Below are 28,000 nucleotides of genomic sequence, written 5' to 3' on the forward strand. Positions count from 1 at the left end.
TTTAAAAAAAAATTCCCCCCTTTAATTGACCAAAGTAAAGCCATGACATTTCATTTGGTAACCTGCTCAGAATTATAAAAATCATTCCATTTGGCCCAGCCCATACTGCCCAGGGCAAAAGTTCCAGACAATACTAATCCCATCGTGCTCTGTTCTTATAAACTGCATATTTAAAAAACATCTTCGGCGTCCTAAATGTGACGTGTTCAGTGCGAAGCGTATCAGAGCTGGACGTAACATTTATGTCCGTGACAAGCCTCGATTATCCAGGTCCTTTACCTGCAACATAAAGATGTCGTTTTAATATTTACGATCAGGTCAACTTGGGAGAACTTCTCCACTGAGTTGGGTTCTGCTGCCTGGTATGGTTTTGTGACAAAACGAACGCTGGTTTGAGACTAGCTTCTCTCTACTTAGCTTTAGGAGTACCTCTGAAGAGTAGAGCAAGTGACCTACCTGCCAAATGTATCAGGCGTTGACAATTTCTTCTTTTGTGAGATAGATAACACATTTCTGTGTAACTCTATTCCATAAATTATTCCATAAATTCAGGGGGAAAAGAAAATGTAGTGTGTACAGACACACACACACACACACACACACACACTTTTTCTCCCCTCCAAGCCTGATAATCACTAAAACAGATCAAATAAAGCCCCAACTGGAAAAATAACTGTAACCACAGCCAAAATGACCGCAGACTAGGTGTGTCTACTCTCTAAGAACAACCTAAAATAAAAAGAGTAACGTTCTGAGTTGCAAGCTACTTTTCTGACATTAGAAATGTCCTTATATTAGGGGCGCCTGGGTGGCTCAGTCAGCTAAGTGTCTGACTCCTAGTTTTGGCTCAGTCATGATCTCCTGGTTTGTGTGTTCAAGGCCCATGTCAGGCTCTGCGTTGGTGGCAAGAGCCTAGCTGGGATTCTCTCTCTTTTTCTTCCACTCTCCCATTCATGTGCTCTCTCTCTCTCAAAATAAATAAACTTTAAAAAAAGTCCTTATATTAGAAATATGTGGCCCATTTTTAAGCAATAGAACCAATCTGCAAACATGAGAGCTGCTTTCTCGGTGTAGCGTCTGCTCACCTTATATATCCTGACTAGCCAATGTTCTGTAGTATATGCTTCCTCCAGGACATCAAGTTCAAAGTCTTTATTCCCAATCTCAGCATTCCGGACACGGTCAAAGCCTGGTGGGCGCTCTAGAAAGGGACAAAAAAAAAAAAAGAAGAAAGAAACACTTCTTTCTACAGTGCTGATTTCCTAAGGAAAGAGTAAATCAATCTGATAAATCATCTCCCAAATGGAATGTTATTCTTCAGCCTGAAGCTTATGGAGAGAGTAAGACCTATAGAAAAAGACATCAGGTAGTAAGGGCAGATCAAGTGTTACCCTGACTCAAGTCCTTTCCAAGTTGATGCTTGGCAAATTCCATGGAAGCCATCTCTTTAAGAGACAGGAGGCTGACTTCCCAGCCCCTCCATTCTTGATGACTGCTACCCAGAGGCCTCTGTGTTATACTAGTAACCCTTCCACGGATCAGAGAAAAACCTATCAGAAGTCAAAGGCCTGCCTCTCTCTAAAAAAATTTAAAAACAAATTTTAAAAAATTTTTAAGAAGGGGGGTGTCTGGGTGGCTCAGTCAGTTAAGCGTCCGCNCTCTCAGAAATAATAAGAAAAAATTTTTAATTAAAAAAATAAAAAAGGGAGGGGGGCAGCTGGTTGGCTCAGTTATTTGAGTGTCAGTTGGTCCACACTCAGGGCGGAGCATNCCTAGAGGAGAACCAAGAAATTAAACTCAGAAGGAAAGAATTAATCTAATCAGCTTAGTCTCGATGTATTTATTTAAGGAAATGAAAAGTCCTTTATATCACTGTATCCCCCTTTACTCCTCTCTCCACTGCAATACCTTTTACTGAGAGGCAATGAAATGTAACGGGTAAAAGTACACAATCTAGAGCAAGACTGCCCGAGCTTAACCTAACTCAGCCACTAGTTACGGGACGCTGGGCAGGTAAGTAACTTATTTGTACCTGAAATTCTCCATATATAAAATGGGAATAATATAAGTATCTATGTTTTCAGTTGTAGTAAAGATCAAATGAGCTAATAGATGTAAAGCACTTAGAGCAATGCCTGGCATTTGAAAACAACTACGCGTCATTAGCTATCATGATTCTTCCTGTTGTTACTAATGTTACGAATCACTCACTGGCTTCTGTGTAGACCTGTCCAAAGCGGTAGTAACACATCTTATACATAAGGCAGTTGAGCAGCACTGGAGAACCCTCACGGTCCACACGGAATTCCCCAGTTGGAGTATAATAATCGTGCTCCTTAATATGCCTGCCTGTGTCTGTGCTCCCTCCAATGCGGACCATCCATAGAAACTTGTTGATATCTAGAAAAAAGTAGAAAGAGAACTGCTGTGTCACAAAGGCTGCTGGAACTAAGTCACCTCATGAAAAGCTACCATTTCTTTCCTTGTTTTTTTTTTTAAATAAAGTATAGTTAACATACAATATTATTTTAAGGTGTACAACATGATACATTTGAAAAAGCCACTGTTTCTAAGAAAATCTCTCATTTTTTAATGTGACAAAGTACCGTTTCACTCTGATTTTTAAAAATATGAAACACAATGCGGTGGCCAAACTTTTCCCTCAAAATTTACAACTCTTCCTATAGATTATTAGACTCCTGAAATCCTGTGCTATTGGTCCAGACTTAAGTCACAACAGAAATTATTCCCAGGTATTAGCTGGGCTGAGCTGTCCAATTATAGTAGCTATATATACTAGCCACATGTGGCTACTAACACTTGAAAGGCGGCTAGTCCAAATTAAGATGTGCTGGAAGTCTAAAGTACACTCTGGTCTTGTAAGACTTAGTCCAAAAACAAAACAAAGCAAGTAAAATATAAAACCCCCAGGGGCACCTGGGTGGCTAAGTTGGTTGAGCCTCCGACTTCGGCTCAGGTCGTGATCTGATCATTTGTGTGTTTGAGCCCCACATCGGGCTCTGCACTGACAGCACAGACCCTGCTTCAGATTCTTTCTCTCTCTCAACCCCCCTGCCCTTCCCTGACTCATACTTTCTCTCTCAAAATAAATAAACTTAAAAAATTTTTTTAAATAACAAACCCCCCAAATAATCTGATTAAAAATGGGCAAAGGACCTGAATAGACATTTTCCCAAAGATATTCAACTGGTCAACACATATATGAACATCACTAACCATTAGGGAAATACAACTCAAAACCACAATGAGACATCATCTCCCACCTGTTAGAATAATTATCATAAGACAAGAGATAACCAATGCTGGCAAGAATGTGGAAAAACAGGAAACATACACCGTTGGTGGGCATGTGAATTGGTATAGCCACTATATAAAACAGTATGGAGGTTCCTCAAAAATTTAAAAATACAACTACCATATGATCCACCAATCCCACTTCTGGGTATGTATCTGAAGGAATGACATTACTATCCCAAATATCTGCACCCCCATGTTCACTGCAGCTTATTTATAATAGCCAAGACCTGGAAACAACCTAAGTGTTCACTGATGGATGAATGGGTAAAGAAAATGTATCTTTGTATCTAGATACACGCACACACACACGCACGCATGCACGCACACATCACATAAATAAAATGGAATACCATTCAGTCATTAAAAAAAAAAAAAAGGAAATCCAGCCATTTGCAACAACATGGATGGGCCTTAAGAGCATTATGCTAAGTGAAGTAACACAGTGAAAACAAATACTGTATGATCTCACTTATATGTGGAATCTAAAAAACAAACTCAGAAACAGAAATCAGAATTGTGGTTGCCAGGGGCGCCTGGGTGGCTTAGTCGGTTAAGCGTCCGACTTTCGCTTAGGTCATGATCTCGCGGTTCGTGGGTTCGAGCCCCACGTCGGGCTCTGGGCTGACTGCCAGCTCAGAGCCTGGAGCCTGTTTCAGTCTGTGACTCCCTCTCTCTCTGACCCTCCCCTGCTCACGCTGTCTCTCTCTCTCTCTCCTAGAAATAAAACATTAAAAAAATTTTAAAAAAAGATAGAAAACCCAGATTTAAAAAAAAAAAAAAAAAAGAATTGTGGTTGCCATAGGCAGGGGGTGAGGGGCAGGGGGGAACCAGGTGAAGATAGTCAAAAAGTGACAAACTTCCAGTTATGAGATAAATAAGTTCTTGTTATATAATATAGAACATGATGCTTATAGTTAACTATACTGGATTATATACGTGAAGGTGCTGAGAATGGATTTTAAAAATTCTCATCACAAGAAAAAATATTTGTAATTATGTAAGGTGATGAATGTTAACTCATTATGGTAATCATTTCACAATACATATATCAAATGTATTTTTTAAAACTTTTCATGTTTTATTTTTTAATTTGAGAGAGAGCAAGAACAAGTGGGAGAGAGGAGCAAAGGAAGTGAGCAAGAGAGAGAGAGCGAGAGAGAATCTTAAGCAGGCTCCATTCTCAGCATCGGGTGTTGATCCCTTGATCCTGGAATCGTGACCTGAGCCCAAATCAAGAGTCAGACATTCCACCCACTAGGCCACACAGGTGCCCCTATATATCTCAATAAAACTGGGGGGAAAAGATAATACATAAATGAATGGGTATGGCTGTGGCCTAATAAACAGACTCCTGGCCTACTGGATCAGCAATGATATGTATCTGATCTTAAAATTTCCACATCATGTAGCATCTGAGAAAACATTTAATGATTTTTTTTTTTTTAATTTATTTCTAGGAGAGAGAGAGACAGCGTGAGCAGGGGAGGGTCAGAGAGAGAGGGAGTCACAGACTGAAACAGGCTCCAGCCTCTGAGCTGGCAGTCAGCACAGAGCCTGACGCGGGGCTCGAACCCACAAACCGCGAGATCATGACCCAAGCGAAAGTCAGACGCTCAGCCGACTAAGCCACCTAGACGCCCCCTGAGAAAACATTTAAAATCTCTCGTTTTCCTATTAAAAATTTCAAAAATTAAAAACAAAAAGAATGGACTATTGAAAAGTAACAGGAACTGCATGACGGAAAGGCCATTGCTGAAAGACTGCTGTCGACAGAAAGGGCAAGTTGGAGAAGGGTAATGTTGTATCAAACTCAGACAAGAGAGCCTGGACTATGATCAGATCCAAATACTTTATTATTTTTATTTTTTTTTTATTTTTATTTTTTTAATGTTTTTTATTTATTTCTAGGAGAGAGAGAGACAGCGTGAACAGGGGAGGGTCAGAGAGAGAGGGAGTCACAGACTGAAACAGGCTCCAGGCTCCGAGCTGGCAGTCAGCACAGAGCCCGACGTGGGGCTCGAACCGACGAACCGCGAGATCATGAATGACCTAAGCGAAAGTCGGACGCTTAACCGACTAAGCCACCCAGGCGCCCCAATACTTTATTATTTTTAGATCTGCTCAAGCATTTACTAGAAAATGAGTAACATGAAATAAACATGATTTGCAAAAAGGCGAAATTTTGTCCATGACACATCTCAAGGAGGTTTAAATTAAAAACATTTTAAGAAACATAAGATATGATCAAAAGTAATGAAACTTAAAGAATAAATGTAATAGAAATAATATACCTAAATGCCTGTAATCCCTTTAGAAAATGCTGCTTTTGAAACTGGTACCACTTAGCATAAAAATGCTCACGGGGTGCCTGGGTGTCTAAGTTAAGCTTCTGACTTCAGCTCAGGTTGTGATCTCATGGGTTGTGGGTTCAAGCCCCGCATCAGGCTCTGCGCTGACAGCTCAGAGCCTGGAGGCTTCTCCAGATTCTCTGTCTCCGTCTTTCTCTACTCCTCCCCCACTTGCACTCTGTCTCACTCTGTCTCTCAATAAATGCTAAAAAAAATTTTTTTTAATGCTCAAACATTTTAGAATTGTCTTCAGAGCCCACATTTTGTGTTTCTTTAAAAACTACTTTGCCGGGGTGCCTGGGTGGCTCAGTAGGTTGAGCATCCGACTTCAGCTCAGGTCACGATCTCATAGTTCATGAGTTCGAGCTCCACGTCGGGCTCTGTGCTGACAGCCAGCTCAGAGCCTGGAGCCTGCTTCGGATTCCGTGTCTCCCTCTCTCTGATGCTCCCCTGCTCCCTCTGTCTCTCTCTCTCTCTCTCTCAGAAATAAATTTAAAAAAACATTAAAAAAAATTTAAAAACTACTTTAAGTATGATTGACATACAAAAAGCTGTATATATTTAAATTATACAACTTGATGAGATGTGGTGTTTTTTGTCTTTGTTTTAATAGACTCAGGAAAAGCAAGAATAATGGCTTAAAATGATTTAGGGCAGAGAGGAAGAGAGATCAGCCGTCAGGTGGCTATTTTGGGGCACATATTTGTCTATGTATCTGTGTATGTTTGTGAAGGCCTGAGAGAGGTGGGGGAGAGAGGGAAGGAGGGAGGGAGAAATTACTTTAAAATGTTAAAAAGTATTCACAGAAGGCACCAGCTGGAATGTTACCATGATTAATAATAATAGTATTATTAATAATAACAACAATCTCTAGATTTGGGGTTCACTCCTTTTCATTGACCAATACCTCCAAATTTTTCAGAATTCCAACTAATACAGCCTACTACTCTGAGCTTGAGGAATCAATTCAGTATGAGAAAATAAAACATTACTGTCTTCTGTCATGATTTTCAGATGCATGTTTTCATAAATTTAGATAATGAGTGTTATTTTTGCAATTATCTTAATTTTTTTAAGTCTAGCTTCCATATATATCAAGAAACTGTCAAATCATTCTTTCAACCTTTCAACAATTCAAAAACATAGCACAATGTTCAAAGAAAGCTTTTCTCTGTTAAGGTTTTCTGAGGCTTTCTTTATGTAAACTTAGCCTAAGTTATCATTATCACAATTAAGCATGAATTTGACCTAATCTCGGATTTTCACATTTTTACAGTACTACACAGCAAATGATTATATAGCAAGTTTCTCTGTCTTCATGAAAACATGGGTATTACCATCATGTACGTGCGCAAATGTAGAAGGTTTGTAATACTGAGTGTAGGCAAAGGATGTAGAGCAACTAAGAATTTCAAACACTGCTGGCGGGAATGTAAATTGGTGCTGCCACTCTGGAAATCTCTTGGCCAGGACCTATTAACGCTGAACATCCCTTCTTAACCAGAAGTTCCATCCTTTAGTATGCACGTTCACCAGAAGACCAGCGCAATCATGTTCACAAGAGCATCATTCATGACAGCCCCAAACTGTTGGAACCCATCAACCCTAAAATGCATACATTATGCTATATTCACCCAATGGAATACTACACAGGAATGAGAATTAAAAAATTATTATTATCTACAATATGAATGAATCTTGCAAACATAATACTGACCAAAAAAGATCAGAAATGAAGGGCCCACACTGTAGTATCTATTTATAAGGTTCAAAAACAGGCAAAACTACCCAGGTACGTATACACATGTGTCAAAATTTGCCAAATTACAGATTTTAAATTTGTGCTGTGTACAATATGTTAATTATGCTTCAATAAATCTGTTTAGAAAACAAATGATATTAGGAACGAAGATAGTGGTAACCCTCAGATCTTGACAGGAGGTAGATACTGCAAGAGATATGAAGAGGAATTCTAGAACACTAGTAATGTTGTTTCTTGGTCTGGGGCTGGTTACATGGATATGTTCCCCTTGTGAAAATTCATCATGCTTACAATATCTGCATTTTTTTAAATGTTAAACTTTATGGGCACTTGGGTGACTCAGTTGGTTAAGCATCCAATTCTTGGTTTGGTGCAGGTCACGATCTCAAGGTTCGGGAATTTGAGCCCCACATAGGAATTTATGCAGAGAGCATGAAGCCTGCTTGGGATTTTCTCTCCCCCCTTCCTCCTCTGCCCCTCCTGCACGTTCTCTCTCTCTCTCAAAATAAATAGACTTAAAAAAAAAAGTGAAATTTTAATGCAAAGTTCACCTTAAAAATCTGTACAATCAAAAGCTCTTGTCCTTTTCACTATTTCTTTTCATGTTAAGTTACTTTGTCAAGGGTCTCATGTGCTAAATTTCTTAATCTCACACACAAAAAATTATATTATGTTCCAAATGACATTTTTATGCCAGCATTAAACATACTTCTGTGCACCTTAGGCAATAAAAGGTCAATTGACTAGAAGTGGTTACTAACAATGGTTAGTGCTAAGACCTCAAGAAATTATCCTTTTCTACCACATATATGTGTACATTATACATATAAAGATACATATACACATAGACAAATATATATACACAAATAATTTTCTATAGGATTTGGCTATATTGTGACTATTAGAAAACCTAGGGGCGCCTGGGTGGCTCAGTCAGTTGAGTGTCCGACTTCGGCTCAGGTCATGAGTCGGCTCAGGTCACAGTTCGTGGGTTCGAGCCCTGCGTTGGGCTCTGTGCTGACAGCCAGCTCAGAGCCTGGAACCTGTTTCAGATTTTGTGTCTCCCTCTCTCTCTGAACCTCCCCTGCTCACGCTGTCCCTCTCTCTCTCAGAAATAAATAAAACATTAGAAAAAAAACTATAAATAATTACACACAAATAGTGCTGGTGTGACTGTGAAAGTTCAAGTCTGTGGACACAGGTCCCTGCTATCGTTCCTCCTCTGCTGCACAAGACACACAAGGAAATCAATCTTCTTACTTTATACTTGGAGCTTTCCATGTACTATATACATTAATATAATCTAAAATTTAAACATCTTCAAGATGCAGCCATATATTCAAAGAAAATTAAGATAGAAATATGAGGTAGTTATTAACTGCAGGAAAACAAAAGTCGTTCTGGGTAAGACTGTAACCATGGTATACTGGTTGACTGAGCAATGAATATTTATACAGTCGGGATTTTGAAAACACCTTATCTGGATTTAACCAAAAACCAAAAAATTGACTCTACTAAGAAGATCAAGAGGAAAGGAGGGAGTGGGGAAAGGTAAAAAGAATGAAGTTTCTTATCTACAATTATAAATTGAGACAGTATACAGAAAATGATCAATGAATACACATATTTTTGAAATAGGAACAAAGGTTCTAGAAGAAACAACTCAAGAAATACTTGCCTCTGGAAGCTTGTATCATAAGGGACTTTAGGTTTAGGGACAGGGTACTACCTACCACTTTTTATCATAAACCCTCAAAAGTGTTTAATGTGTTAAAGTATAAGAAATTATTGCTTTAATTTTTTTAAATTGCTTAAAATTTTTTTAAGGCGGCAAACCTCATTTTGATGAGTCTTCTAAAAATATAGGTTTGTTAATAATAACAAGGAACATGGTAAAATATGCCACACACACACACACACACACACACAGATATAACATAAATATGAAACATTTTAAGTTGGCAGATGAATCTATGGCTTAACCCACTAAAAATGCTAATTCTGAAGTTCATTTTCAGATGCCTTATGTTTTTTTTCACACTGTACTTTATTTTTTGTTTGATTTACATGTACTGTGAAATGATCCCAATAGGTTCGGCTTCTCTTTCTGTTCTTTGTTTACTAGTTGTATGTAGAGCAACTCCTAGGTCTTCAGACAACTATACCATGCCATATCTAAATGAGAATTCTTTACATTTACCTCCTACTTGTTGCCAAACAAAACAAACAACCTGTAACATTACAAATACTTAGGAACTTCCCCAACCAAGAAAGTATGTTGATATCAGTAAAAAGACAGAAAAATAAGAGAGTCATCTAGTTTTCTTAGAATATATGACCTACAGTTAGAAATAGAATCAAGTACATACCATCAGAGGAATACCCAGTAAGGCCTCCAAAAATGACCAGCACATAGCTAACATCAAGCTCCCTCATGATCTCATAGGCTTTTTCTTCTGTGGATGCCATTGCCTAGAAAAATACACGCACATTTCTCAGAGCAAAATTCCAGGCCATATGATACCTCAGAGAGAAACATTTCCCACTAGACCCTGTGCGCCAAACACACACAGGAGCCCTCACTTTACCTGCCCTACTCGAGAAATATGGGTATTATTCCATGTGTTATTGTCCACTAAAATTGTCCGATTTGCCATAGCCGTGATCTGGTAACCATAATCCCACCATGACATGACCTTTGCATCCTGAAAGAAGAATGGGAAATGAAAATAAGCTGCTTGCTGCCTCCAAAAATCAAATACAAGAGAAGAACTGGAAGGGCATCTTATAGTATAATAAGTGAGGTACTTCCTACAAAGAAAATAATTCTTGGCACTTGGTACTACATTTACATATAAGCATGAAATCTCAGTGTAAATTAAACAATCCAACATTCCCAATACTTGCATCTCCGATCACCTTATATAAACAAGCATAAAAGGATGGCATGTGTAGGGGGACTGTGCAATATTACCAAATAAACAGTCTGGTGTCATCAGATAATTATATTAAATGATCTTTCACAATTCACAAAAACGCAGTTATTATAAAGATGAGAGGGAATACAAACCATAGGATATGATGCACTAGGATTAAGAAATTCTTACAGCTTGAGGGGCACCTGGGTGGCTCAGTCGGTTAAGCGTCCGACTTCAGCTCAGCGCATGATCTCATGGTTCATGCGTTCAAGCTCCACATTGGACTTTGTGCCGACAGCTCAGAGCCTGGAGCCTGCTTTAGCTTCTCTGTCTCCCTCTCTCTCTGCCCCTCCCCTGCGCATACTCTCTCTCTCTTTCTCTCCCTCAAAAACAAATAAACATTAAAAAAAAAATTTATTTTTAATTCTTACAGCTTTAACTCTTTAAGAATCTAACTTAGAAGTGCTACTCTCCATGGCTACTGCAAAGAAAATCACTTCAGATTCCCAAAATGTTAAAAGTGCTTATTATTCAGTGATCACTTTATGGAAACTATCTTTTCTCGTTTCTACTTTCTGATTTCTTTTAAAATTGGGATGGTCCGCCTCATGATAAAATCACCACACTGTCAGAGCACAGATAATTACCAGTGTAAGGATACAGAAAAAATCCTGAATCACAAGAAGGCTGACCTTTAAGCCTCATTCAGCACCAGGGTTCTGTAGTTCCAATTCCTCCAAGCTTTCCACCAATCTAAAAGCTGTATGATTCACTTTCACAGCAAATGTCCCCGACCTCACTTGACTCCTCAATCCCACTCCTCCCAAATCTTACCTCTGGAGTATTGTGACGAAGCCAATAATATGCTTCTCGAAAGTCATCAAAAATGATCCTACTGCCATCCCCACCACGGGCAGACAGCACAATGGAGGGAGAAGAGTAGGCCTCACTGGTCACCCAGGTTGAATGAAAGGTGTAGGTGATAAGAAAGAAAGCCATGACCAGTATCATCCCACTTGCCACCTAAACAAGAAAACTGTGTTGTAAATTAAATTTACACAACTCAGAAACTTCTTACACACAATAATACAGATAAGATGAATCCAAATGATCACTATGACAGCACTCTACTCCCTCACTCAAAACACACACACGCACACACACACACACACACAGTTTCCCAAGCCTGTTATAAGTGTTGCTTAATTCTCACTTCATTCTTAATAGGGTATGTAGAATCCTGTTGCTTCTTGCTCTTTTTGTCTGGACGACTTATATCCAGATTCTTCATGTAAGTGGACAGCACCTGGGAGACTCCAATGCCAGAAAGGATGCACATTACAGGCGCCAACACTAGCATCAGACGCACCTGAAAGAGGCAGGAAGCAAAAACACAGTCCAATCAGTGTTTTACAAATTAAAGACTTCAACCTATTAGTAGATCATGATATCAATTCAGCAGTTTTCAACAAACATGACTGCTCAATAAAAAAGAACAAAATATGAGAAAATATTGGATACATCTACAATAGTAGAAGTATACATTTCTTTTTTGTTTGTTTGTTTGTTTGTTTTATTTATTTCTAGGAGAGAGAGAGACACCGTGAACAGGGGAGGGTCAGAGAGAGAGGGAGTCACAGACTGAAACAGGCTCCAGGCTCCGAGCTGGCAGTCAGCACAGAGCCCGACGCGGGGCTCGAACCCACGAACCGCGAGATCATGACCTAAGCGAAAGTCGGACGCCCAACCGACTAAGCCACCCAGGCGCCCCAGAAGTATACATTTCTTAAAGCTATTTTTCAGTTATATGAGTATATATGTAAGTGTCCTGAACAATGTTATGTTAAAGAATGTATTTAACTATGGTTTGAACTTTAAAAAAGGCGGGGGGAAGGTGCCTGGGTGGTTCAGTCAATTAAGCATCTGACTTCGGCTCAGGTCAGGATCTCGCAGTTCATGAGTTCGAGCCCCACATCTGGCTCTGTGCTGACAGCTCAGAGCCTGGATCCTGCTTCGGATTCTGTGTCTCATTCTCTCCCTGCCCTTCCCCTACTTGCGCTCTGTCTCTCTCTCTCTCTCAAAAATAAATAAATGTAAAAAAAAACATAAACACTGTCTTACTACAATTTATAAAAGCTCTCCTCTTTCAACAATCTAATACTTGGCAATGCTCCCAGAACATTAAGGAAAAAACATCAACTCCTTTCTTAAGACACTCAAAAAGAAGGGGAAAGAAACCCGCCCATGGTCACTGGACCCAACAGAGTATACGTGTCTCTCCCTAACACAAGGTTCTGAATCCCAAAAAGCTGCACCCCACAACCAGAACGTCTGAGTGCACCATACATTCCTGGCAAGGCTCAGCACCAGTGAGCAGCTCTACAACTCAGCCCCTCAAATGCTCCAAGGAAAGCATGTGCACAATCATCATCATAGTCTGAATCCTGCCGGGCACCTCAGAGCCAGGGGTAGAAATGTGGCTAAGACTGAGGACATTCCTCACCATGACAGCTGAGAAGTACATGCTGGTCACACCATACATAATGATGAAAATCCGGGCATCAGAAAGGTTGCTGAAGCAGTAATAGAGACCAACTACAAAAATAAAAAGATGCAAGCAGCTAAAATAAATAATCATAGATATGTGCAAAGACATTTACTACACAACTCTTTAAAACAGCAAAAAGTCAGAAACCACCTAAATATCCAACATTATAGAAGTAGTTTTTATACCATATTTATATAGTGGAATATATCAATTAAAATATTGCTGCAGGATATCATGGACCACTTGCCTTCTTCTTTACACATCTTTGTACTTAAACAAATTTAACAAATAATATAATACTAAATAACAGAAGTTATGATTCTTTATAAAAAGAAAAAAATTGGGGGAAGAAAGGTATCATCCTCGGGACACCTGGGGGGCTCAGTCAGTTAAGCGGCTGATTTTGGCTCAGGTCATGATCTTACTGTTCGTGAGTTTGAGCCCAACATCAGGCTCTGTGCTGACAGCTCAGAGCCTGGAGCCTGCTTCGGATTCTGTCTCTCTTTCTCTCTCTGCCCCTCCCCTGCTTGCTCTCTCTCTCTGTCTCTCAAAAAAATGAATAAACATAAAAAGAAAAAAAAACAGTATCATCCCATATTTGTTCAATAAATAACTGGATGGGGGGGCCTGGCTGGCTCAGTCAGAAGAGCATGCACACATGATCTCAGGGTCATGAGTTTGAGCCCCAGGCTGGGTGTAGAGATTACTAACCAAAATTTAAAGAATAAAAAAAAAAACTCTCACAAAAATAAATGAGTAAATAACCAGATAAATATACATCAAAATGTTAACAACAGCAACAGATGTTTGGTGAGAATTCCTAAGATTTTTATTTTTTCTTAACTTGTCTATATTTTTTACAACAGACAACTTACTTTCATGAGGAAAAAAACCATAGAAGCTATTTAAAAAACAATAACAACAGCAACAACAAAAAAGGAAGCACCCCACCACTTGTAAATTCAAAATCATTTCTGGATTGTCTAGAAGATAAGTAGCTGAGACTTCTCAATCAGCCATGCCTATTCTCAAACTTTAGTACCCCAAGAAGATAAATGGGGAAGAGTCAAGGATGGGGGTTGGGAGAGAGGGACACTGAAAGTACTCAAAAACCAAAACAAAAACCTAAATACAAACTTGAGTTGAATTTTAACTTATAATATAAATGAACAGAAAACTGGGAGGCTCTGAACTTGCCAGCATCTCCAACTGTTCAACTTCTGACTTCTACTCTGCTTCAAATATTAGAAAAATGTGCTTAGCCATCCTTTGTACTGCATAGGGAAAACAGGCAAAAAAACAAAACAACAACAAAGTACAAAGATGATGGTAAGTTACTCATTTTGAATCAAATGGCGGTTCTTACAAAGAAGGCCACTTCAGAACACAAAGTAGACAGACCTGGAAACATGAAGACCAGAAGCTGTAGGTCAAAATAGTATGAGGACCAGGTGGTGGGCTGATGCTCAGACACAGAGGCAATGATGGGGATGTTGTTCTTAGCATAAGAAGGATCCAGTAGTGAGTAGAAACGCCCAGTCCAGGGAGATATTTTTCCTGGCAGCAAAGAAGCAACAAATATTTCACAATCACTCTTGAAACAAAGTAACATCTGATCCTAACTAATCACAATTTTCCATTTTCATAAGAGTCTCTAAGTCAGAGAAGAACTAGGTTTTTGTTCAAATGCCATGAACAGCCTAAGAATCTCACTCTTTCCTTTCTCTCCAACGTGAGAGTACTTTGTCAGCACAGCCAGCAAAATAAAGTCAGGCTGTACATAAACTCAGAGATGGGAGGCAAAAGTGCTTCCTATGAAGGTTTTAGGGTCAAATCTGGCCAAACCAAGGTCAGCTCTATAAATAAAGCCAACTACATCCTCCAGTGCTGCTCTGAAATAGACCACACAGACAGACAGGCAGAATCCGGTAAGTCTCTGAGAAGGACAAAGGAGAAAAACAGGGCATGCTAAACAGCCACAGGTTAGGGCACATGGGCTTAGACAAGGCCATGCTTGTAACGAGTGGCCAGCAATATTATGATTTCTCTTACCCTACCAAAGGAAAGAAAAGAAAGAGAGAGAGAGAGAGAGAGAGAGAGAAATTAGCAAGGCAAGATCCAGTCCTTTCAACAAAGTGTGATGTTTTTAACATCAAGAGCTACTCTAACAAGACATTCTTAACTAACCAGAATCCAAACACTGGGCTGACAGTGGACTGAATGTGAAGAAGTAGGACTTTATACTCTTTATACTCTTAGGAGAAAAAGAATGAATCTTTCTGTGGTCAAGAAATAACCCCTATTTTTGAAGTTCATTATATGTCCATGCCCATTTTACAAAAGCAGTGAGCCTTCCCTACCTGTCAGCATGAGGAGGGCTCCCACGGTGAGAAGGACAAAGCCTACCAGGGAGATGACACTTCGGAAAAGAACTTCAAACTGCTGTGGATTCAACTTGCTGCGCAGATAATCCACAAAGGCGTGGATCTGGCAGAGACCAAAGACCCCAAAAGCCGCCATGTGCTCTGAGGAAAGGACGGGCTGTAGGTAAAAGCATAGATATGACAATGCTGGAAAACAATGAGTCCAGCCTAGACCTGAATTATCCTGACCCAGTTCACACCAAACAAAGGCTCAAATGAGTTCTGAGGCCTCTAGGGAATTAGGGACAATGGAGGAGAGGGTCTCACTTCACCTGCCACACTTTCCAAACAGTATTTGAGGTCCTGTAAATCATACCAATCTCTATCATGCAAATACCATTTCCTCCCAATCTGCCAAACTGAAATCCATCACTCCCCTCTATGTCCCACACACTTTGGATCTCTTCCATTACTTATAAATTCTCTGCTTGGACCAGTGGTCCTCAGACTCTAGTGAGTACCATAATCATAGGGAGAGCAAAGAAGAAAGGGTGTTGAGACACAGATTACTGAGCTCCACCCCTAGAGTTTGATTCAGTGGGTCTCTGATAAGGCCCTACAACTGGCTTTTTTTAAATAAAAAAAATTTGTTGGGAGTTTATTTGGTTCCTCACAATACTTAACTTTATTATTTTTGTAATCTCTACACCTGACACGGGGCTTGAACTCACAACCCCAAGATCAAGAATTGCATGCTCTACCAACAGAGTCAGATGGCCATCCCCAGAATTTGTATTTCTAACAAGTTCCTCATGCTGCTACTGGCTGGCAAACTATGTTTCCAGAACTGCTATACTAAGAATAAAGACAGCTGTCCCACAAGACTGTAACTTCCTTAAGGACAAGAAACACATTTTTAATTTTTACAGTTCCCAGTGATTAGCAAATTGTATACAGTAGGTGATCAGTAAAGAAAATACTTGCTGACCTCTGAATAAGGGCTCCATTTTCATAAGACTTTTATATGAGAAATCAAACACACCACATTATTCTTTGACTTTATAGTTGTCTCTTAACCCTATGGAAAATGGGGTTTAAAAGTTTGTACGTTGCAGAGCACCTGGGTGGCTCAGCTGGTTAAGTGTCCAGCTTTGGCTCAGGTCATGATTTCATGATTCATGAGTTTGAGCCCCAGGTCAGGCTCTGTGCTGACAGCTCAGAGCCTGGAGCCTGCTTCGGATTCTGAGTCTCCCCCACTCACACTCTGTCTCTGAGTCTCTCACCCAAAATAAATAAACATTTAAAAAACTGAAAAAAAAAAAAAGTTTATACTTTGCTTCCTAAAGGACTTTCGCATAGATCCTATCAAGAAGTTCAGGGGTCATTACTATTAAATGGACTCATCAGCATTAAAAGGACTGGAAATAACTTTGCATTCCTATCAACTCAGCTCAAAATATCCCTCCTCCCACAAACCTAAGCCAAATTAAGAGTCATTAAATTCAAACTTTATGGAGCAAATATTAACACACTCCTGGAAGCAGACTTTAATGACCAATGATTCTGTTACTTTAGTTAACACAATAGTCCGAGGGAAATCAAGCTGGTTGGAGCTGGTTAGAGAAGTCAGAGAAGCTAACAACTCTATGCAGTCTAGGGCTCACCTGGAAACCCACAAAGGAGATCTGCATGGAAAGAATGGTGCCCAGGCAGTAAACAGTACAGTAGGCCACATAGATCCGGTGGGAGAAGCGTCCTGTGAGCATCAGCACCAGTACATGGAGGGGGATCAAGTTGATCAAGAATACGTAGCCTCCCCATGAAGAGACCTAGGACAGGATGAAAAAGAAGAGTTCCTCTGAGCACTCCTCCTCAGGCTACCACTTAGGAGACTGCCTGTGACCTTTTCAAAGAACATCTCTTTACAGTAACTATAAACTTTATGTATGCCAGGTGGCTTAAAGTTTAAATAACTGATTTCTTTAAATAGAAAAATCCAAGTCACACCTATTACTGTACCTCAATACCCTATTCCCTATGCCTCCTGCCATCATGGTAACAAAAGCAGCAACACCCAACCCTCAGGGTTAATCTATATGTGATCTATTGTAACGTTATATGGACGATTTAGGGATACATAGGAAAGGTGAGCAGGTGCAAGTGGTTAAGGAAAGAAGTCTAAGTGAATATAGAAGATTGAACAGGAAAAAAATATATCAGAAAAGGAAAAATTTTAAAGGAACACACCAGAAAAGAGTTGACCAACCAGTATGTACCCATAGGACATATGGTATCTGAAGAGCTTTAAAAATTAAAAACATTACCTCTATCTTGCCCTTACACACTGGATGGCCACACCTGCCTTGGATTAGGCTTTGTACCGATATAAGAGAAAATAAAGACTTCTAGCCTCCAGTCCATGGTCTCAAAGCCCAAGAGCTATTTCCAATGTGTATTGGTTGATCCCAACAGAGACACTGGTGGATAGAGGAGTGAAAAGTTACCATGTAGAAATAAGCAAGAGCACACTTGGCAGCCCAATAGATGGAACCAGTCTTCACTGCTTTGATCCACATGTAGTAGGTGAGTAGCATGCAAAAGATGGCAATCCCTGCAGAAAGAACAGAAAAAAATTGAATAAAAAGCCATGCTTGTGCAATATTTAAGAACACTACTCTGAACCAGACTTCCTGGATTCAGGTCTCAACCTACTAGCCATTAATAGTGCAATTATTTTCCCTCTTATTGTCTCGGTTTCCTATGAAAATGAAGCCATAATAGTATCGGCTTCATAAAAGTGTTGTGAAGACAAACTTAATTATGTAAAGGACTTAGACGAACTCCTAGTATAAGACAAATATTATTACTATTCCTTCCAGGCACTAAACTCCCTGCTAGTGTAGTCCTAAAGCCATTCCGTATTATTATGCACCATCCAGCCTCTGCATCTTACCACAGGCCAGTCTTTATGCCCTGGCTGCCCCTCTCCTTAATATGTGCCCAATGAGGGGCGTCTGGGTGGTTCAGTTGGTTGAGTGTCCGACTCTTGATTTCAGCTCCCACAAGCCATGCTCTCATTTATCGGTCACTTTAATTCCTTAAATATGAGCCAAAATTACCTTATTTATTATCTACAGTACATAACATTGTGTTTTCCCAATAACAATCAATAAATATAGGCTGAATTGACACCGTCAACAAAAGTCATTATAGCTTTAAAAATATCCATTTCTCGGGGTGCCTGGCTGGCTCAGTTGGTAGAGCATGCAACTCGTGACCTCGGGGTTGTGGGTGCCAGCCCCACCCTGGGTGTCAGATTACTTAAAAATAAAATCTTAAAAAAACAAAAAGAATATCCATTTCTCGTATGTAGGAAAATAAGGCAAATAATCACAATGTTAAAATAATAGTACCATTCAACACTAAACTAACTCTGCTTTTGAGTCCAGAGAAGAGCCAAAGGCCTTATAAAAGGAAATTACCAGCTACCTTTCTGAAGGGGATGACAGAGAGAGATTATAAACTTCTCTGAGATCCCTTCCTGCCCATTTCTAATCTTCTCACCCAGATACCATTTTTGCTATTGCTAAACATCAGATCTGAACTCAGATTTTACTGCACTTTCTGAATATCTATGAAATAATGAGATGAACTTATCATCTTTGGCATTTTAAGTCTTACCTTCATTATCATAGGAGCCAGCCACAGATCGGGAGATGTACCCAGGAACTACAGCTATCATGGCAGCAGCAAGAAGCCCAGCCCCCGCATCCTGGAAGAGAAGAGGGGTAACAGGAAGTTAACACTATTCACACACGAGAGAGAAGAGAGGATCCACTAGTCCTTCTCCTTATCATGGGCCCAGAGAACAGTCCAACACTTTCCAAGGCAGACGTGATGCTAGAAATGCTAGAAATGTTCACAGCACAAGAAAGCTAAAGACTTCACAACCAATTCCCCAGGATGATACCAAGTCAGAAACTGAATACACATATACTAAGGACAGACAAATTATGTGAGCTGTCAGATATCAGACACTGCCCCAGAATGGGCCATTTGGCTGGAGTATCCCCAGGTTTTATGAGTCTCTGTCCCTAACGATACCCACACACTGCCGGGACAGTCACATCTCTAAAAGCTATGCAAGGATAATCAAAAGGAAGATGATTATTATTTAAGCTAAAAAGTCAAAAGGTGATCATCTATCTGGATTAAAGATGCTAGGAGCTTAGATAATAAAGTTGGAATATCACAAGGCAATCTGTGAGGTCAGGAGAGAGGAACAAGGAAATATAATCACACTCCAAAAGAATAGGGACTTGTCTGTTGGTAAGAGTCAAATTTGGAACAAGGGGAGCAAGAAGGATAAAAAGATTTCCAAACTAAACTCAAGCGTCCCAAGACTGCCTACTAGTTTATCTCCTCTCAGGTATCTCCCTGACACCACAGCCACAAAGTAAGAATGGCATCCAAGGAGCCACATCAGCAAGGCAGGAACCTAGAAAAAGAGAGTCATTATGAAGTCAACTCCAAAGTGGTTTAATAATTTTTAAATAGGGGCACCTGGGAGGCTCAGTCGGTTAAGATTCTGACTCTTGATTTCAGCTCAGGTCATGAACTCTTGGTCATGAGATGCAGCATCGGGCTCTGCACTGGGTGTGGAGCCTGCTTAAGGTTCTCTCTCTCCCTCTGCCCCTCCCCAGCTCGCAAACACATGTGCACATGCATGCTCACTCTCTCTCCAAAAATAATAATAATAATTTTTAAATAAATGTTTAAAAAATCAACAAATAATTGCTAAATGTCCATTTCCAGTCAGAAGAATTAACCATTCTGGAATACTTCCTATAGTTATTTTTCCTCTCCCTTAGGTTGTTGAGAACTTCAAAATCTAAAGCTCACATTTTGCATTTTAAATGTTTTTTTTACTCTTACGTAGAAATTTATATTTCACCTTCAAATGTTCTCTTGTAAGGACAATCATTTGCTGATAATAAGAAACCACATATTCTAGGAAGGGACTGGAGTGAACCCAGTAATTCAGCCTGGCAAAAGCTATCTGTAGCCTCTGGCTCCATGCCTTTCTATTGCTATCACACCCCCACCCTTTAGCATCTACTAGAAAGGTTCGACAACATTCATTCCCAAGCCTATCACCCCAAATCCTTCACCTTGAGCTCTTTGGTAAGGTGGTACGTGACGATGGTGGTGAAGGAAGAGAAGAGAGGGGCCAGGAACACACAGACATTCCGAATGTCGATGGTGATGTGGAAAAAATGGAGTACATGGTAGATTGCAGCAGACGTGATCATTAAGCCTGTAACAGGAAGAAGAACCTCATTAGGTTATCTTGGTCAGACCAAGAACTTAAGGGAAAGAGAAAGAGAGAATCAAAGAATCAGTCAAGTGATAACAAAGGTCCTTGACAAACCACCAGAAATACCAATACAGCCACCTCAGTAGGCCTATAAATTTCTCTTCTTAGGATTCAATCCGAAGTCCAGAATTTATGAAAATCCTCCTGTCCCCATCGCCCACACATGTTCTCCCGTATACAGAAGATCCATTTTTAGGAACTGTTAATTAGGATGAAACTATACTTGTCACAAAATGCAGATATTAGAAATAAGAGAAACTGTTCCATAACATACAAATATCTTATTTCTGTTAATTTTTTTTAAAGAAACTCCTGTTCCTCTCACCTGGATAAATTGTTCCTCCAATGATTCTTCCCAAAGGATACCAGGCCCGGTCATCAAACCAATTATGGAATTTATAAAATCCCTCTTCAGCCAGGAACCGGGTAGTCCGATAATTAAAGTACCTACAGCAAGAAAGAAATTATTTGTATCTCCTCCTCTTCAAACTCATATAACTATTCCAATTTTCAGAGAACCTTGTTCCTCAGGTCACACCACTGAGGAACTGATCATGACATCAATTTGTATGATTACAAATCAGTTTGGCACCAAAAACTATGCCAAGTCTGAAAAGCACTCTTACATCACCATACATTACCCCTCATTTCTAGCTCCAGGCAGTCTCAACTAGAGCACTGCGTGTGTCAGAAGGAAACGGAACTGGAGCTTGACTCAAGCAGGACACTTCACCAGCTTGGCAATTAGCAGGCATTAGCACCTGTCAGAGAATCCAAGCACCCACAGACAGAGCAGCTGAGATGTAGACGTCAACAAATCTGGCCCTTTTCAAGTAACATACACAGGAACATTTCGATAGCACACAGAAGGACACACGGATAACTTCAGGTGATGACTGACTATCTCTAAAGATGTTGTTATAACTCCATACACATATCACAGTTTAATCCACTCAGTAACACAAACTTCTTAATCAGCGATTAATCTTACAAGTTTGACTAGTGTTATTTACAATAGTTCTGAATGCCACCTACATTACAACATAAAATATAAATTACATAAAAACATTTGAGGGGCACCTGGCTGGCTCAGTCAGTAGAGCATTCAACTCTTTATCTCATGGTTGTAAGTTCGAACCCCATGTTGGATTGCAGAGATTACTTAAAAATAAAATCTTTAAAAAAAAAAATATTGGACATAAAATGCTTAAGAGTCATACATGGGAAGACACAGTTCATTAGGTCCAAGCTATGTAACACTTTTCTTATTTCTTTTTAAATAAGAAACTTAAGAGAATGACTAACAGACACATGAAAAGATACTCAACATCACTCATCAGGGAAACGCAAAGTAAAACCACTCAGAATGCTAAAATCAAAAAGACAAATAACAAGTGTTGGTGAGGATACAGAGTAAAAGTAACCTTCAGGCACTGCTAGTGGGAATGTAAATTGGTACAGCCACTGTGGAAAACAGTACAGAGGCTCCGCAAAAAATTAAAAATAAATACTATATGATCTACTAATTATTCTTCTGGGTATTTACCTAAAGAAAATGAAAACATGAATTTGAAAAGATATTTGTACTGCTATGTTTACTGCAGCATTATCTACAGTAGCCAAGATAGAGAAGCAACCTAAAAGTCCACTGACAACAAATGGATAAGGATGATATGGTGTATACACACACAAACGCGCGCACACACACACACACAACCACACATACACAACGGAATATTACACAGCCATAAAAAAGGATGATATGCCATTTGCAACAACATGAATGGACCTAGAAGGTATTATGCTAAATGAAATAAGTCAGACTGCGAAAGACAAACATCATACGATTTCACTCACATGTGGAATCTAAAACAAACAAACATAAAGCAGAATCAGAACTACAAATACAGAGAATAAAATGATGGTTATCAGAGCAGTGGAGGTTGGGGGGTTGGGCTAAATGGATGAAGAAGAGTGGGAGATACGGGCTTCCAATTATGGGATGAATAAGTCACAGGAATAAAAGGCACAGCAAAGGGAATACAGTCAATGTCATTGTAATAACATTATACGGGACAGATGGTAGCCACACTTAATGCTGAGCATTGCAAACTTGTCCAGTCACTATACTGTACACCTGAAACTACATATCAACTACATTCAAGTAAAATTTAAAAAAGTTGAAAGAAGACAAAAAAGAAAAGGACAAAATATAAATAAATAAAAGGAATTTTTAATTACTAAAGGCAATCATGACGAACCACCTCTCCTGGCCATCCCTCTAACCCTGTTTCCTCCTTGGTCAGTCAAGTTTTAGCAGCTGAAGTGAGCAAAAGTAGCAGATGGCAGAAATCTCAACTCATCTGTCTGTTGCTGATGAATGTTATTTTGGTAACTGTCAGAGAAACAATAGGGAGGAGGGTAGCAGGAGGTCAACATGTGTGAGAACTGTGTGCTTTACCTAAGGGCACGGAGGGTGAGGCAGAGGAAGTCTAAGTTAGTGGAAAGAGGTCTGACTGGGGTTGAATCCCTGAGTTTCCTGCTCCGCAAAAGCATCAAATCACAAGATCTTTACTGTCCCTTCTAGGCCCTGGAACTACAGACCAGATATTCTTGCTTTCCCTGACCATCTCACTTCAATGTTTGTTCAACTAGAGAATCTGAGAAAAAGCCTTAACAGATTGGTGGTCACAAAACAAAAAGATAAGTTTCCTCATTCATGAGAAAAAATATATAAACTGAGAGGCCCCAAAGAAAATATTTGTAGGCCTCCAAAGGGCTTTCATATACCTACACAAAATATCAAATTTGCAAATCAACTTTTGAATCAATGCTCTATAAGCTGAAATATGCTTTTTAAAATATTAATGATGCGGGGTGCCTGGGTGGCTCAGTCGGTTAAGCGTCTGACTTCGGCTCAGGTCATGATCTCACAGTTCGTGAGTTCGAGCCCCGTGTCGGGCTCTGTGCTGACAGCTCAGAGCCTGGAGCCTGCTTCAGATTCTGTGTCTCCCTCTCTCTCTGCGTCTCCCCTGCTCACACTCTCTCTGTCTCTCAAAAATAAACATTAAAATAAATAAATAAAATATTAATGATGCTTGAAGAACCTATGATTCTGGCTTTCCAAATTTTTAATTTTACTTTAGGCAATACAACATAGTGATTGCAGTGTCCAGAGACCAATTCAAATCTTGGCTCCTCCAGATGTATAACCTTGAATAGCCTCTCCAAGGCCTACTCTCATTTATATAAAGGAGAAAACAGTTCCTCCATTAGACAGCATTGTAAGGATTTAGAGATAATCTTGTAAAACAGTGCTTGAAACAAAATGAATACTCACCTATACCTTTTTTTTTTTTATCTAATAAACAAAATCCCTAGTGGGATTTTAAAGCCTCATGGCTTTAAATTTTCCCCAATGTCTTAGAACTCAATCAATAGGCCCAATTTCTATCATATAAACTGGTAAACCAATAGTCATTAAATCGCAAGTTCATGACTTTCTTTTGAAAGTCACACGGGTCACTTTTCCTCACTCTGCATCACTAACTGTTGACCAAGCTGAGCAAAGAGACTTCTCTTAGCCTGGCCAGGTCTTAATAGGCAGGCACACCAGCAATGCTTGTCATATGTTTTAGGAGTTTGAGACATTTACTTGGTTAATTCCAACAAAAATGTCTCAAAAGAAAGCAATTATCTCTGTTGGAAAACTTGAGGGGTTTCCCCCCTAAATATATAGGAAGCACAACCCCATCACTGAGTGCTGATTAGAATTTCACTTTGAAATCCATCAAGCTGAATGCTTCCCAAAGCAAATACCAGACCAAGCAAAAGTACTCACGGATCAAACTCATGGATGACACTTTCAAACCTCAGGACGGCAAAGAGACGAGTAGAGAATGCTGCAAAAACCAGAGAGTTAATATCTTAATGGTAGTGTGCCATGAAAAATAATAGTAGATTATAGTATTATAGAGATAATAGCACAGCACAGAAATCACAGGAAATGTAAAATGATCCCTGAATAGGGGCGCCTGGCTGGCTCAGTCAGTACAGCATGTGACTCTTGATCTTGGAGTCATGAGTTCGAGCCCCATGTTGGGGGTGGAGTTCACTTAAAAAAAAAAAAAAATCCCTGAATAAAGTATTTACCCATCTCTCCTGCATAGAAGAAACAAAAGAAGTTCACTCTCCCCTGACAACGACACCTACATTTTCCACATAGGTAGGACACATTTAACCAATTAGCAAGACCTATAACAATGCATTCACCTACTAATACTGCACTCAACTTACATGGTCATCTTTTTTAACGGTTAACTTCCCCTCCCCACAACTAACCTTTACTTTGGAACAAACTAAGGGGGGATAAAGCAAATCAAGACTATATTTACGACTTATAAAGAGCTAGGGAATCTAAAAAAAACAACAACAAAGGGGCACCTGGGTGGCTCAGTTGGTTAAGCCTCCGACTTGGGCTCAGATCATGATCTCCCAGTTTGTAGGTTCGAGCCCCATGTTGGGCACCGTACTCATAGCTCAGAGCCTAGAGCCCACTTCGGATTCTGTATTTCCCTCTCTCGGGCCCTCCCTGACTCATGCTCTTTCGCACGTGCTCGCTCTCTCTCTCTCTCAAAAATAAATAAACATTGGAAACTAATTTGACAATANTAAATAAATAAAAATAAATAAATTTTAAAAAAATTAAAAACAAACAAACAAAGAAAAAAAACCCGGTAAGTTCTGAAAAGATTTTTATAATACTAAAGTAGGCAACTAGATTGAAGATAACTATGTTTTACAAAATTCAGGATCCAAGGGTCCTCAGTATATGTGTCAGCCCTATGAGAAAACAGAATTAGTACAGCATGCTTCCCATTCTTTCCCAGATGATCTCTAGCTCTGACTTTTATAATCCCTGGGTTTCTTTTGACTTCATAAAATTATACTGATGGATATGAACAAAAACAACACATTACTATCTACTGAAAAGAACAAGGCATTTAAGAAAGCGATTCTTGATTTCTTTTTCAAGAGTTTCTCCTTTCCACCCCCAAAGAAAGAGAGATCCGCAGGCACACTCACATAACACAGCGGCCATCGACAGAATGAGAAGCTTCAGTAGTGTGTCCTGCTTCTCATAGGACAACCGCAAAAATCCCAGCTTAGTCATCTTGACATCAATGGGTGGCAGCAGATGACACTCAAATAGCTGAAATGGAAAAGCCAAGACTAGGATATCAAACACTTCCAATTTATCTAATTCACTCTCAAATTTTATGGTGGCCAAAAAAACACAACAACAACATAAAAGACACACGTGAAAACGAACACACCTAATACTTAACACCCAAGCTAATACTAACTAACATCCAAGCCAATACTAACACCCAAGCCTTGCCTGAAATCTGACTGACTGGCAAGGAAGTAGGCATAAGTTGGGTCCATGTGTCAAGACTCAAAAGGGGTGATTAGACTCTGTCACCATAATTCTGCTTCCTACTCCACAGCTAACAAGTACATAATCACAACTGGCAATAGTGTGCTACCATAGGAGTAAAGAGCAAACACAGGACTAGAGAAAAGGTGATTGTGTGAAGAGATGCAAAGAACACAGAAAAGATTGGAAAGAGAGAAAAAAAAAGAGAGGAAAAAGAGCACTCAGGAAAAAGCAGGAATGTATGAAAGACAGCGGAAATGAAAAGTGAATACAGAGGTGAAAGCAGAAATCAAACTATGAGTGAATATGCCCAATTTGTGGCCCTACATTTCAGCAGCAACTGAATGGCTAAGAGCTTCTTTCTGTTCCAAATCCTAATGGGGTGGGAGGGCCAACTAAAGAGCATGGTTGATCACTAACACAAGTATAGTGATGTGCTCACAAGGGAGAGAAACACATACACAAATCACTGCACTTTCGATCCCATGTATCACAATACAACTACTGCTCAGATCTATAGACGCTTCCAGATGCCTATCTCAAGATATGCCTGTATTGACACTGCCGATTTAAGCCACTGATCTCAGAGATAGCTCATGGAACCAGATAATTCTGGAGGGAAAAGAAAATTTTTCCTACTGAAACAAGAAAAGCTCGGGGAAGAGGGGGGAGTGGACTAGATTAAAATATAATGTTGAAGGAAGTAGGTTGGCTATTTCTGTTTAAGAAAGTGCTGCCTTCCTAAACCATAAGCTGATCAAGGGCTAAGTTATGAAGACTATAGTAATAAAAGATATGCAACACTGTTGGGGAGAAAAGCGAACCTGCACCCCTCCTGATCTTTTTCTCACTGTTAGTGGAGGAAAAGCGGGGGGAAATAACACCGCACTAGGTGGAAGGCATAAAGAATCATACATTCCTAACTCCAGCAACATCTTTTCCCTAATTAACTGTCCCAGAGGGGCAGTTTTACATGTATTTGTCATTACAACCCCAAAGGGAAACCTTATCTCGCATCAAGAATAAACATCTAACTCCAGGAAGTCAATAATCCCGCCACATCCCCGTGTCTGTACTTGTTTTTCTCGAATGCCTGAAACAGAAAAGCGTAACACCACTAGGAGTTGATATAAGCCGCACACCTAGAAGAGCCAGCGGAGGAAATAAGAGTACTAGAATCTCTCTACCTGCAAGCTGGGTAAAGGAACTGGTAATTTGAGGCAGGACCTTAAGGGAGTTTTTCTAGTGTGCTCTCTGGTCATTTGAGCATATCGCTAAAGCAAGTAAGGGCAAAAGACACTTTTCTTAAAACACTCAAGCATCTGTTCTCCTCTTCGACGGTGCCTGCGATCCGCGGCATCCCAATCCCATCCTCGTTCCAGTTTTCCAAGACGGCAACTTTCCCACCCCCGTCTGCCCACACTCTTTCTCACACCCGCTCACTCTCCTTTACTCCCTCGCCCCCACCCCCCTCTTCTGGTCACTCTAGCAGGTCCCCGGCTCCCACCTGCGTAAAACACCTCTGACACTACCCACCGCGGGACACCCCACCGCCTCAGCATCCGGAAAGCCCTCCCCTCCAGAGCTAGTCGCAGGGTCCAATCTTTCCCACGCCCTCCAGGCCTAAGCGCATGCCCCATCCCGGACCTTCACATCCTTCCATCCCAGGANTCCCCACCCCACACCCCACGCCCCCTCCTCTGTAAGGCCCTAGATCCCGCTTCACACACCCCACCCGCCGCCATTAAGGCTCCACCTCCTGCACTTCGTTCGGCCCCACCAACAACGTGGACTGCACCTGCAGCTAATTCTCAAGTTATAGCCTAAGGCCTTCACACCTGGCCAGCGTTCCTCAGTATTCCGCTGGGCTCCCTCTGCCATCCGTTCTGCGGCGCACCCAACCCTGGTAGCGGGCTGGTCCGCCTC

At 40.2% G+C, this 28,000-nt stretch overlaps 1 protein-coding gene across 1 annotated transcript; it reads right to left on the reverse strand.

The window, feature by feature from the left end:
• Positions 1-27,990, reverse strand: STT3A (STT3 oligosaccharyltransferase complex catalytic subunit A). The gene is made up of 18 exons (XM_077756594.1): positions 27,913-27,990; positions 25,720-25,846; positions 24,476-24,536; positions 20,960-21,081; positions 20,429-20,574; positions 18,939-19,029; positions 17,762-17,868; positions 16,922-17,086; positions 15,255-15,435; positions 14,296-14,451; positions 12,850-12,941; positions 11,560-11,715; positions 11,181-11,369; positions 10,017-10,133; positions 9,798-9,900; positions 2,212-2,400; positions 1,086-1,201; positions 1-279 (listed from the first exon to the last, which is right to left on the reverse strand). Exons 2-18 carry the CDS (start codon positions 25,805-25,807, stop codon positions 241-243), a joined length of 2,118 nt encoding a protein of 705 aa, XP_077612720.1. The 5' UTR covers positions 25,808-25,846; positions 27,913-27,990; the 3' UTR covers positions 1-240.
• Between the last annotated feature and the right edge of the window lie 10 nt (positions 27,991-28,000).

This window comes from Crocuta crocuta, unplaced genomic scaffold (genome assembly GCF_008692635.1).
Source record: "Crocuta crocuta isolate KB4526 unplaced genomic scaffold, BGI_CrCroc_1.0 scaffold172, whole genome shotgun sequence".
Classification (NCBI taxonomy): Eukaryota; Metazoa; Chordata; class Mammalia; order Carnivora; family Hyaenidae; genus Crocuta; species Crocuta crocuta.

Coding starts and splice junctions, on each gene's coding strand:
- STT3A (XM_077756594.1), bottom strand. CDS start 25,807: ATGACTAAGCTGGGATTTTTGCGGTTGTCCTATGAGAAGCAGGACACA. Junction 20,575..20,959: donor TGGAGGAACAATTTATCCAG/GTGAGAGGAACA, acceptor TTCCTGTTACAG/GCTTAATGATCACGTCTGCT. Junction 10,134..11,180: donor TTCGTCACAATACTCCAGAG/GTAAGATTTGGG, acceptor TTCTTCTTTCAG/GATGCAAAGGTCATGTCATG.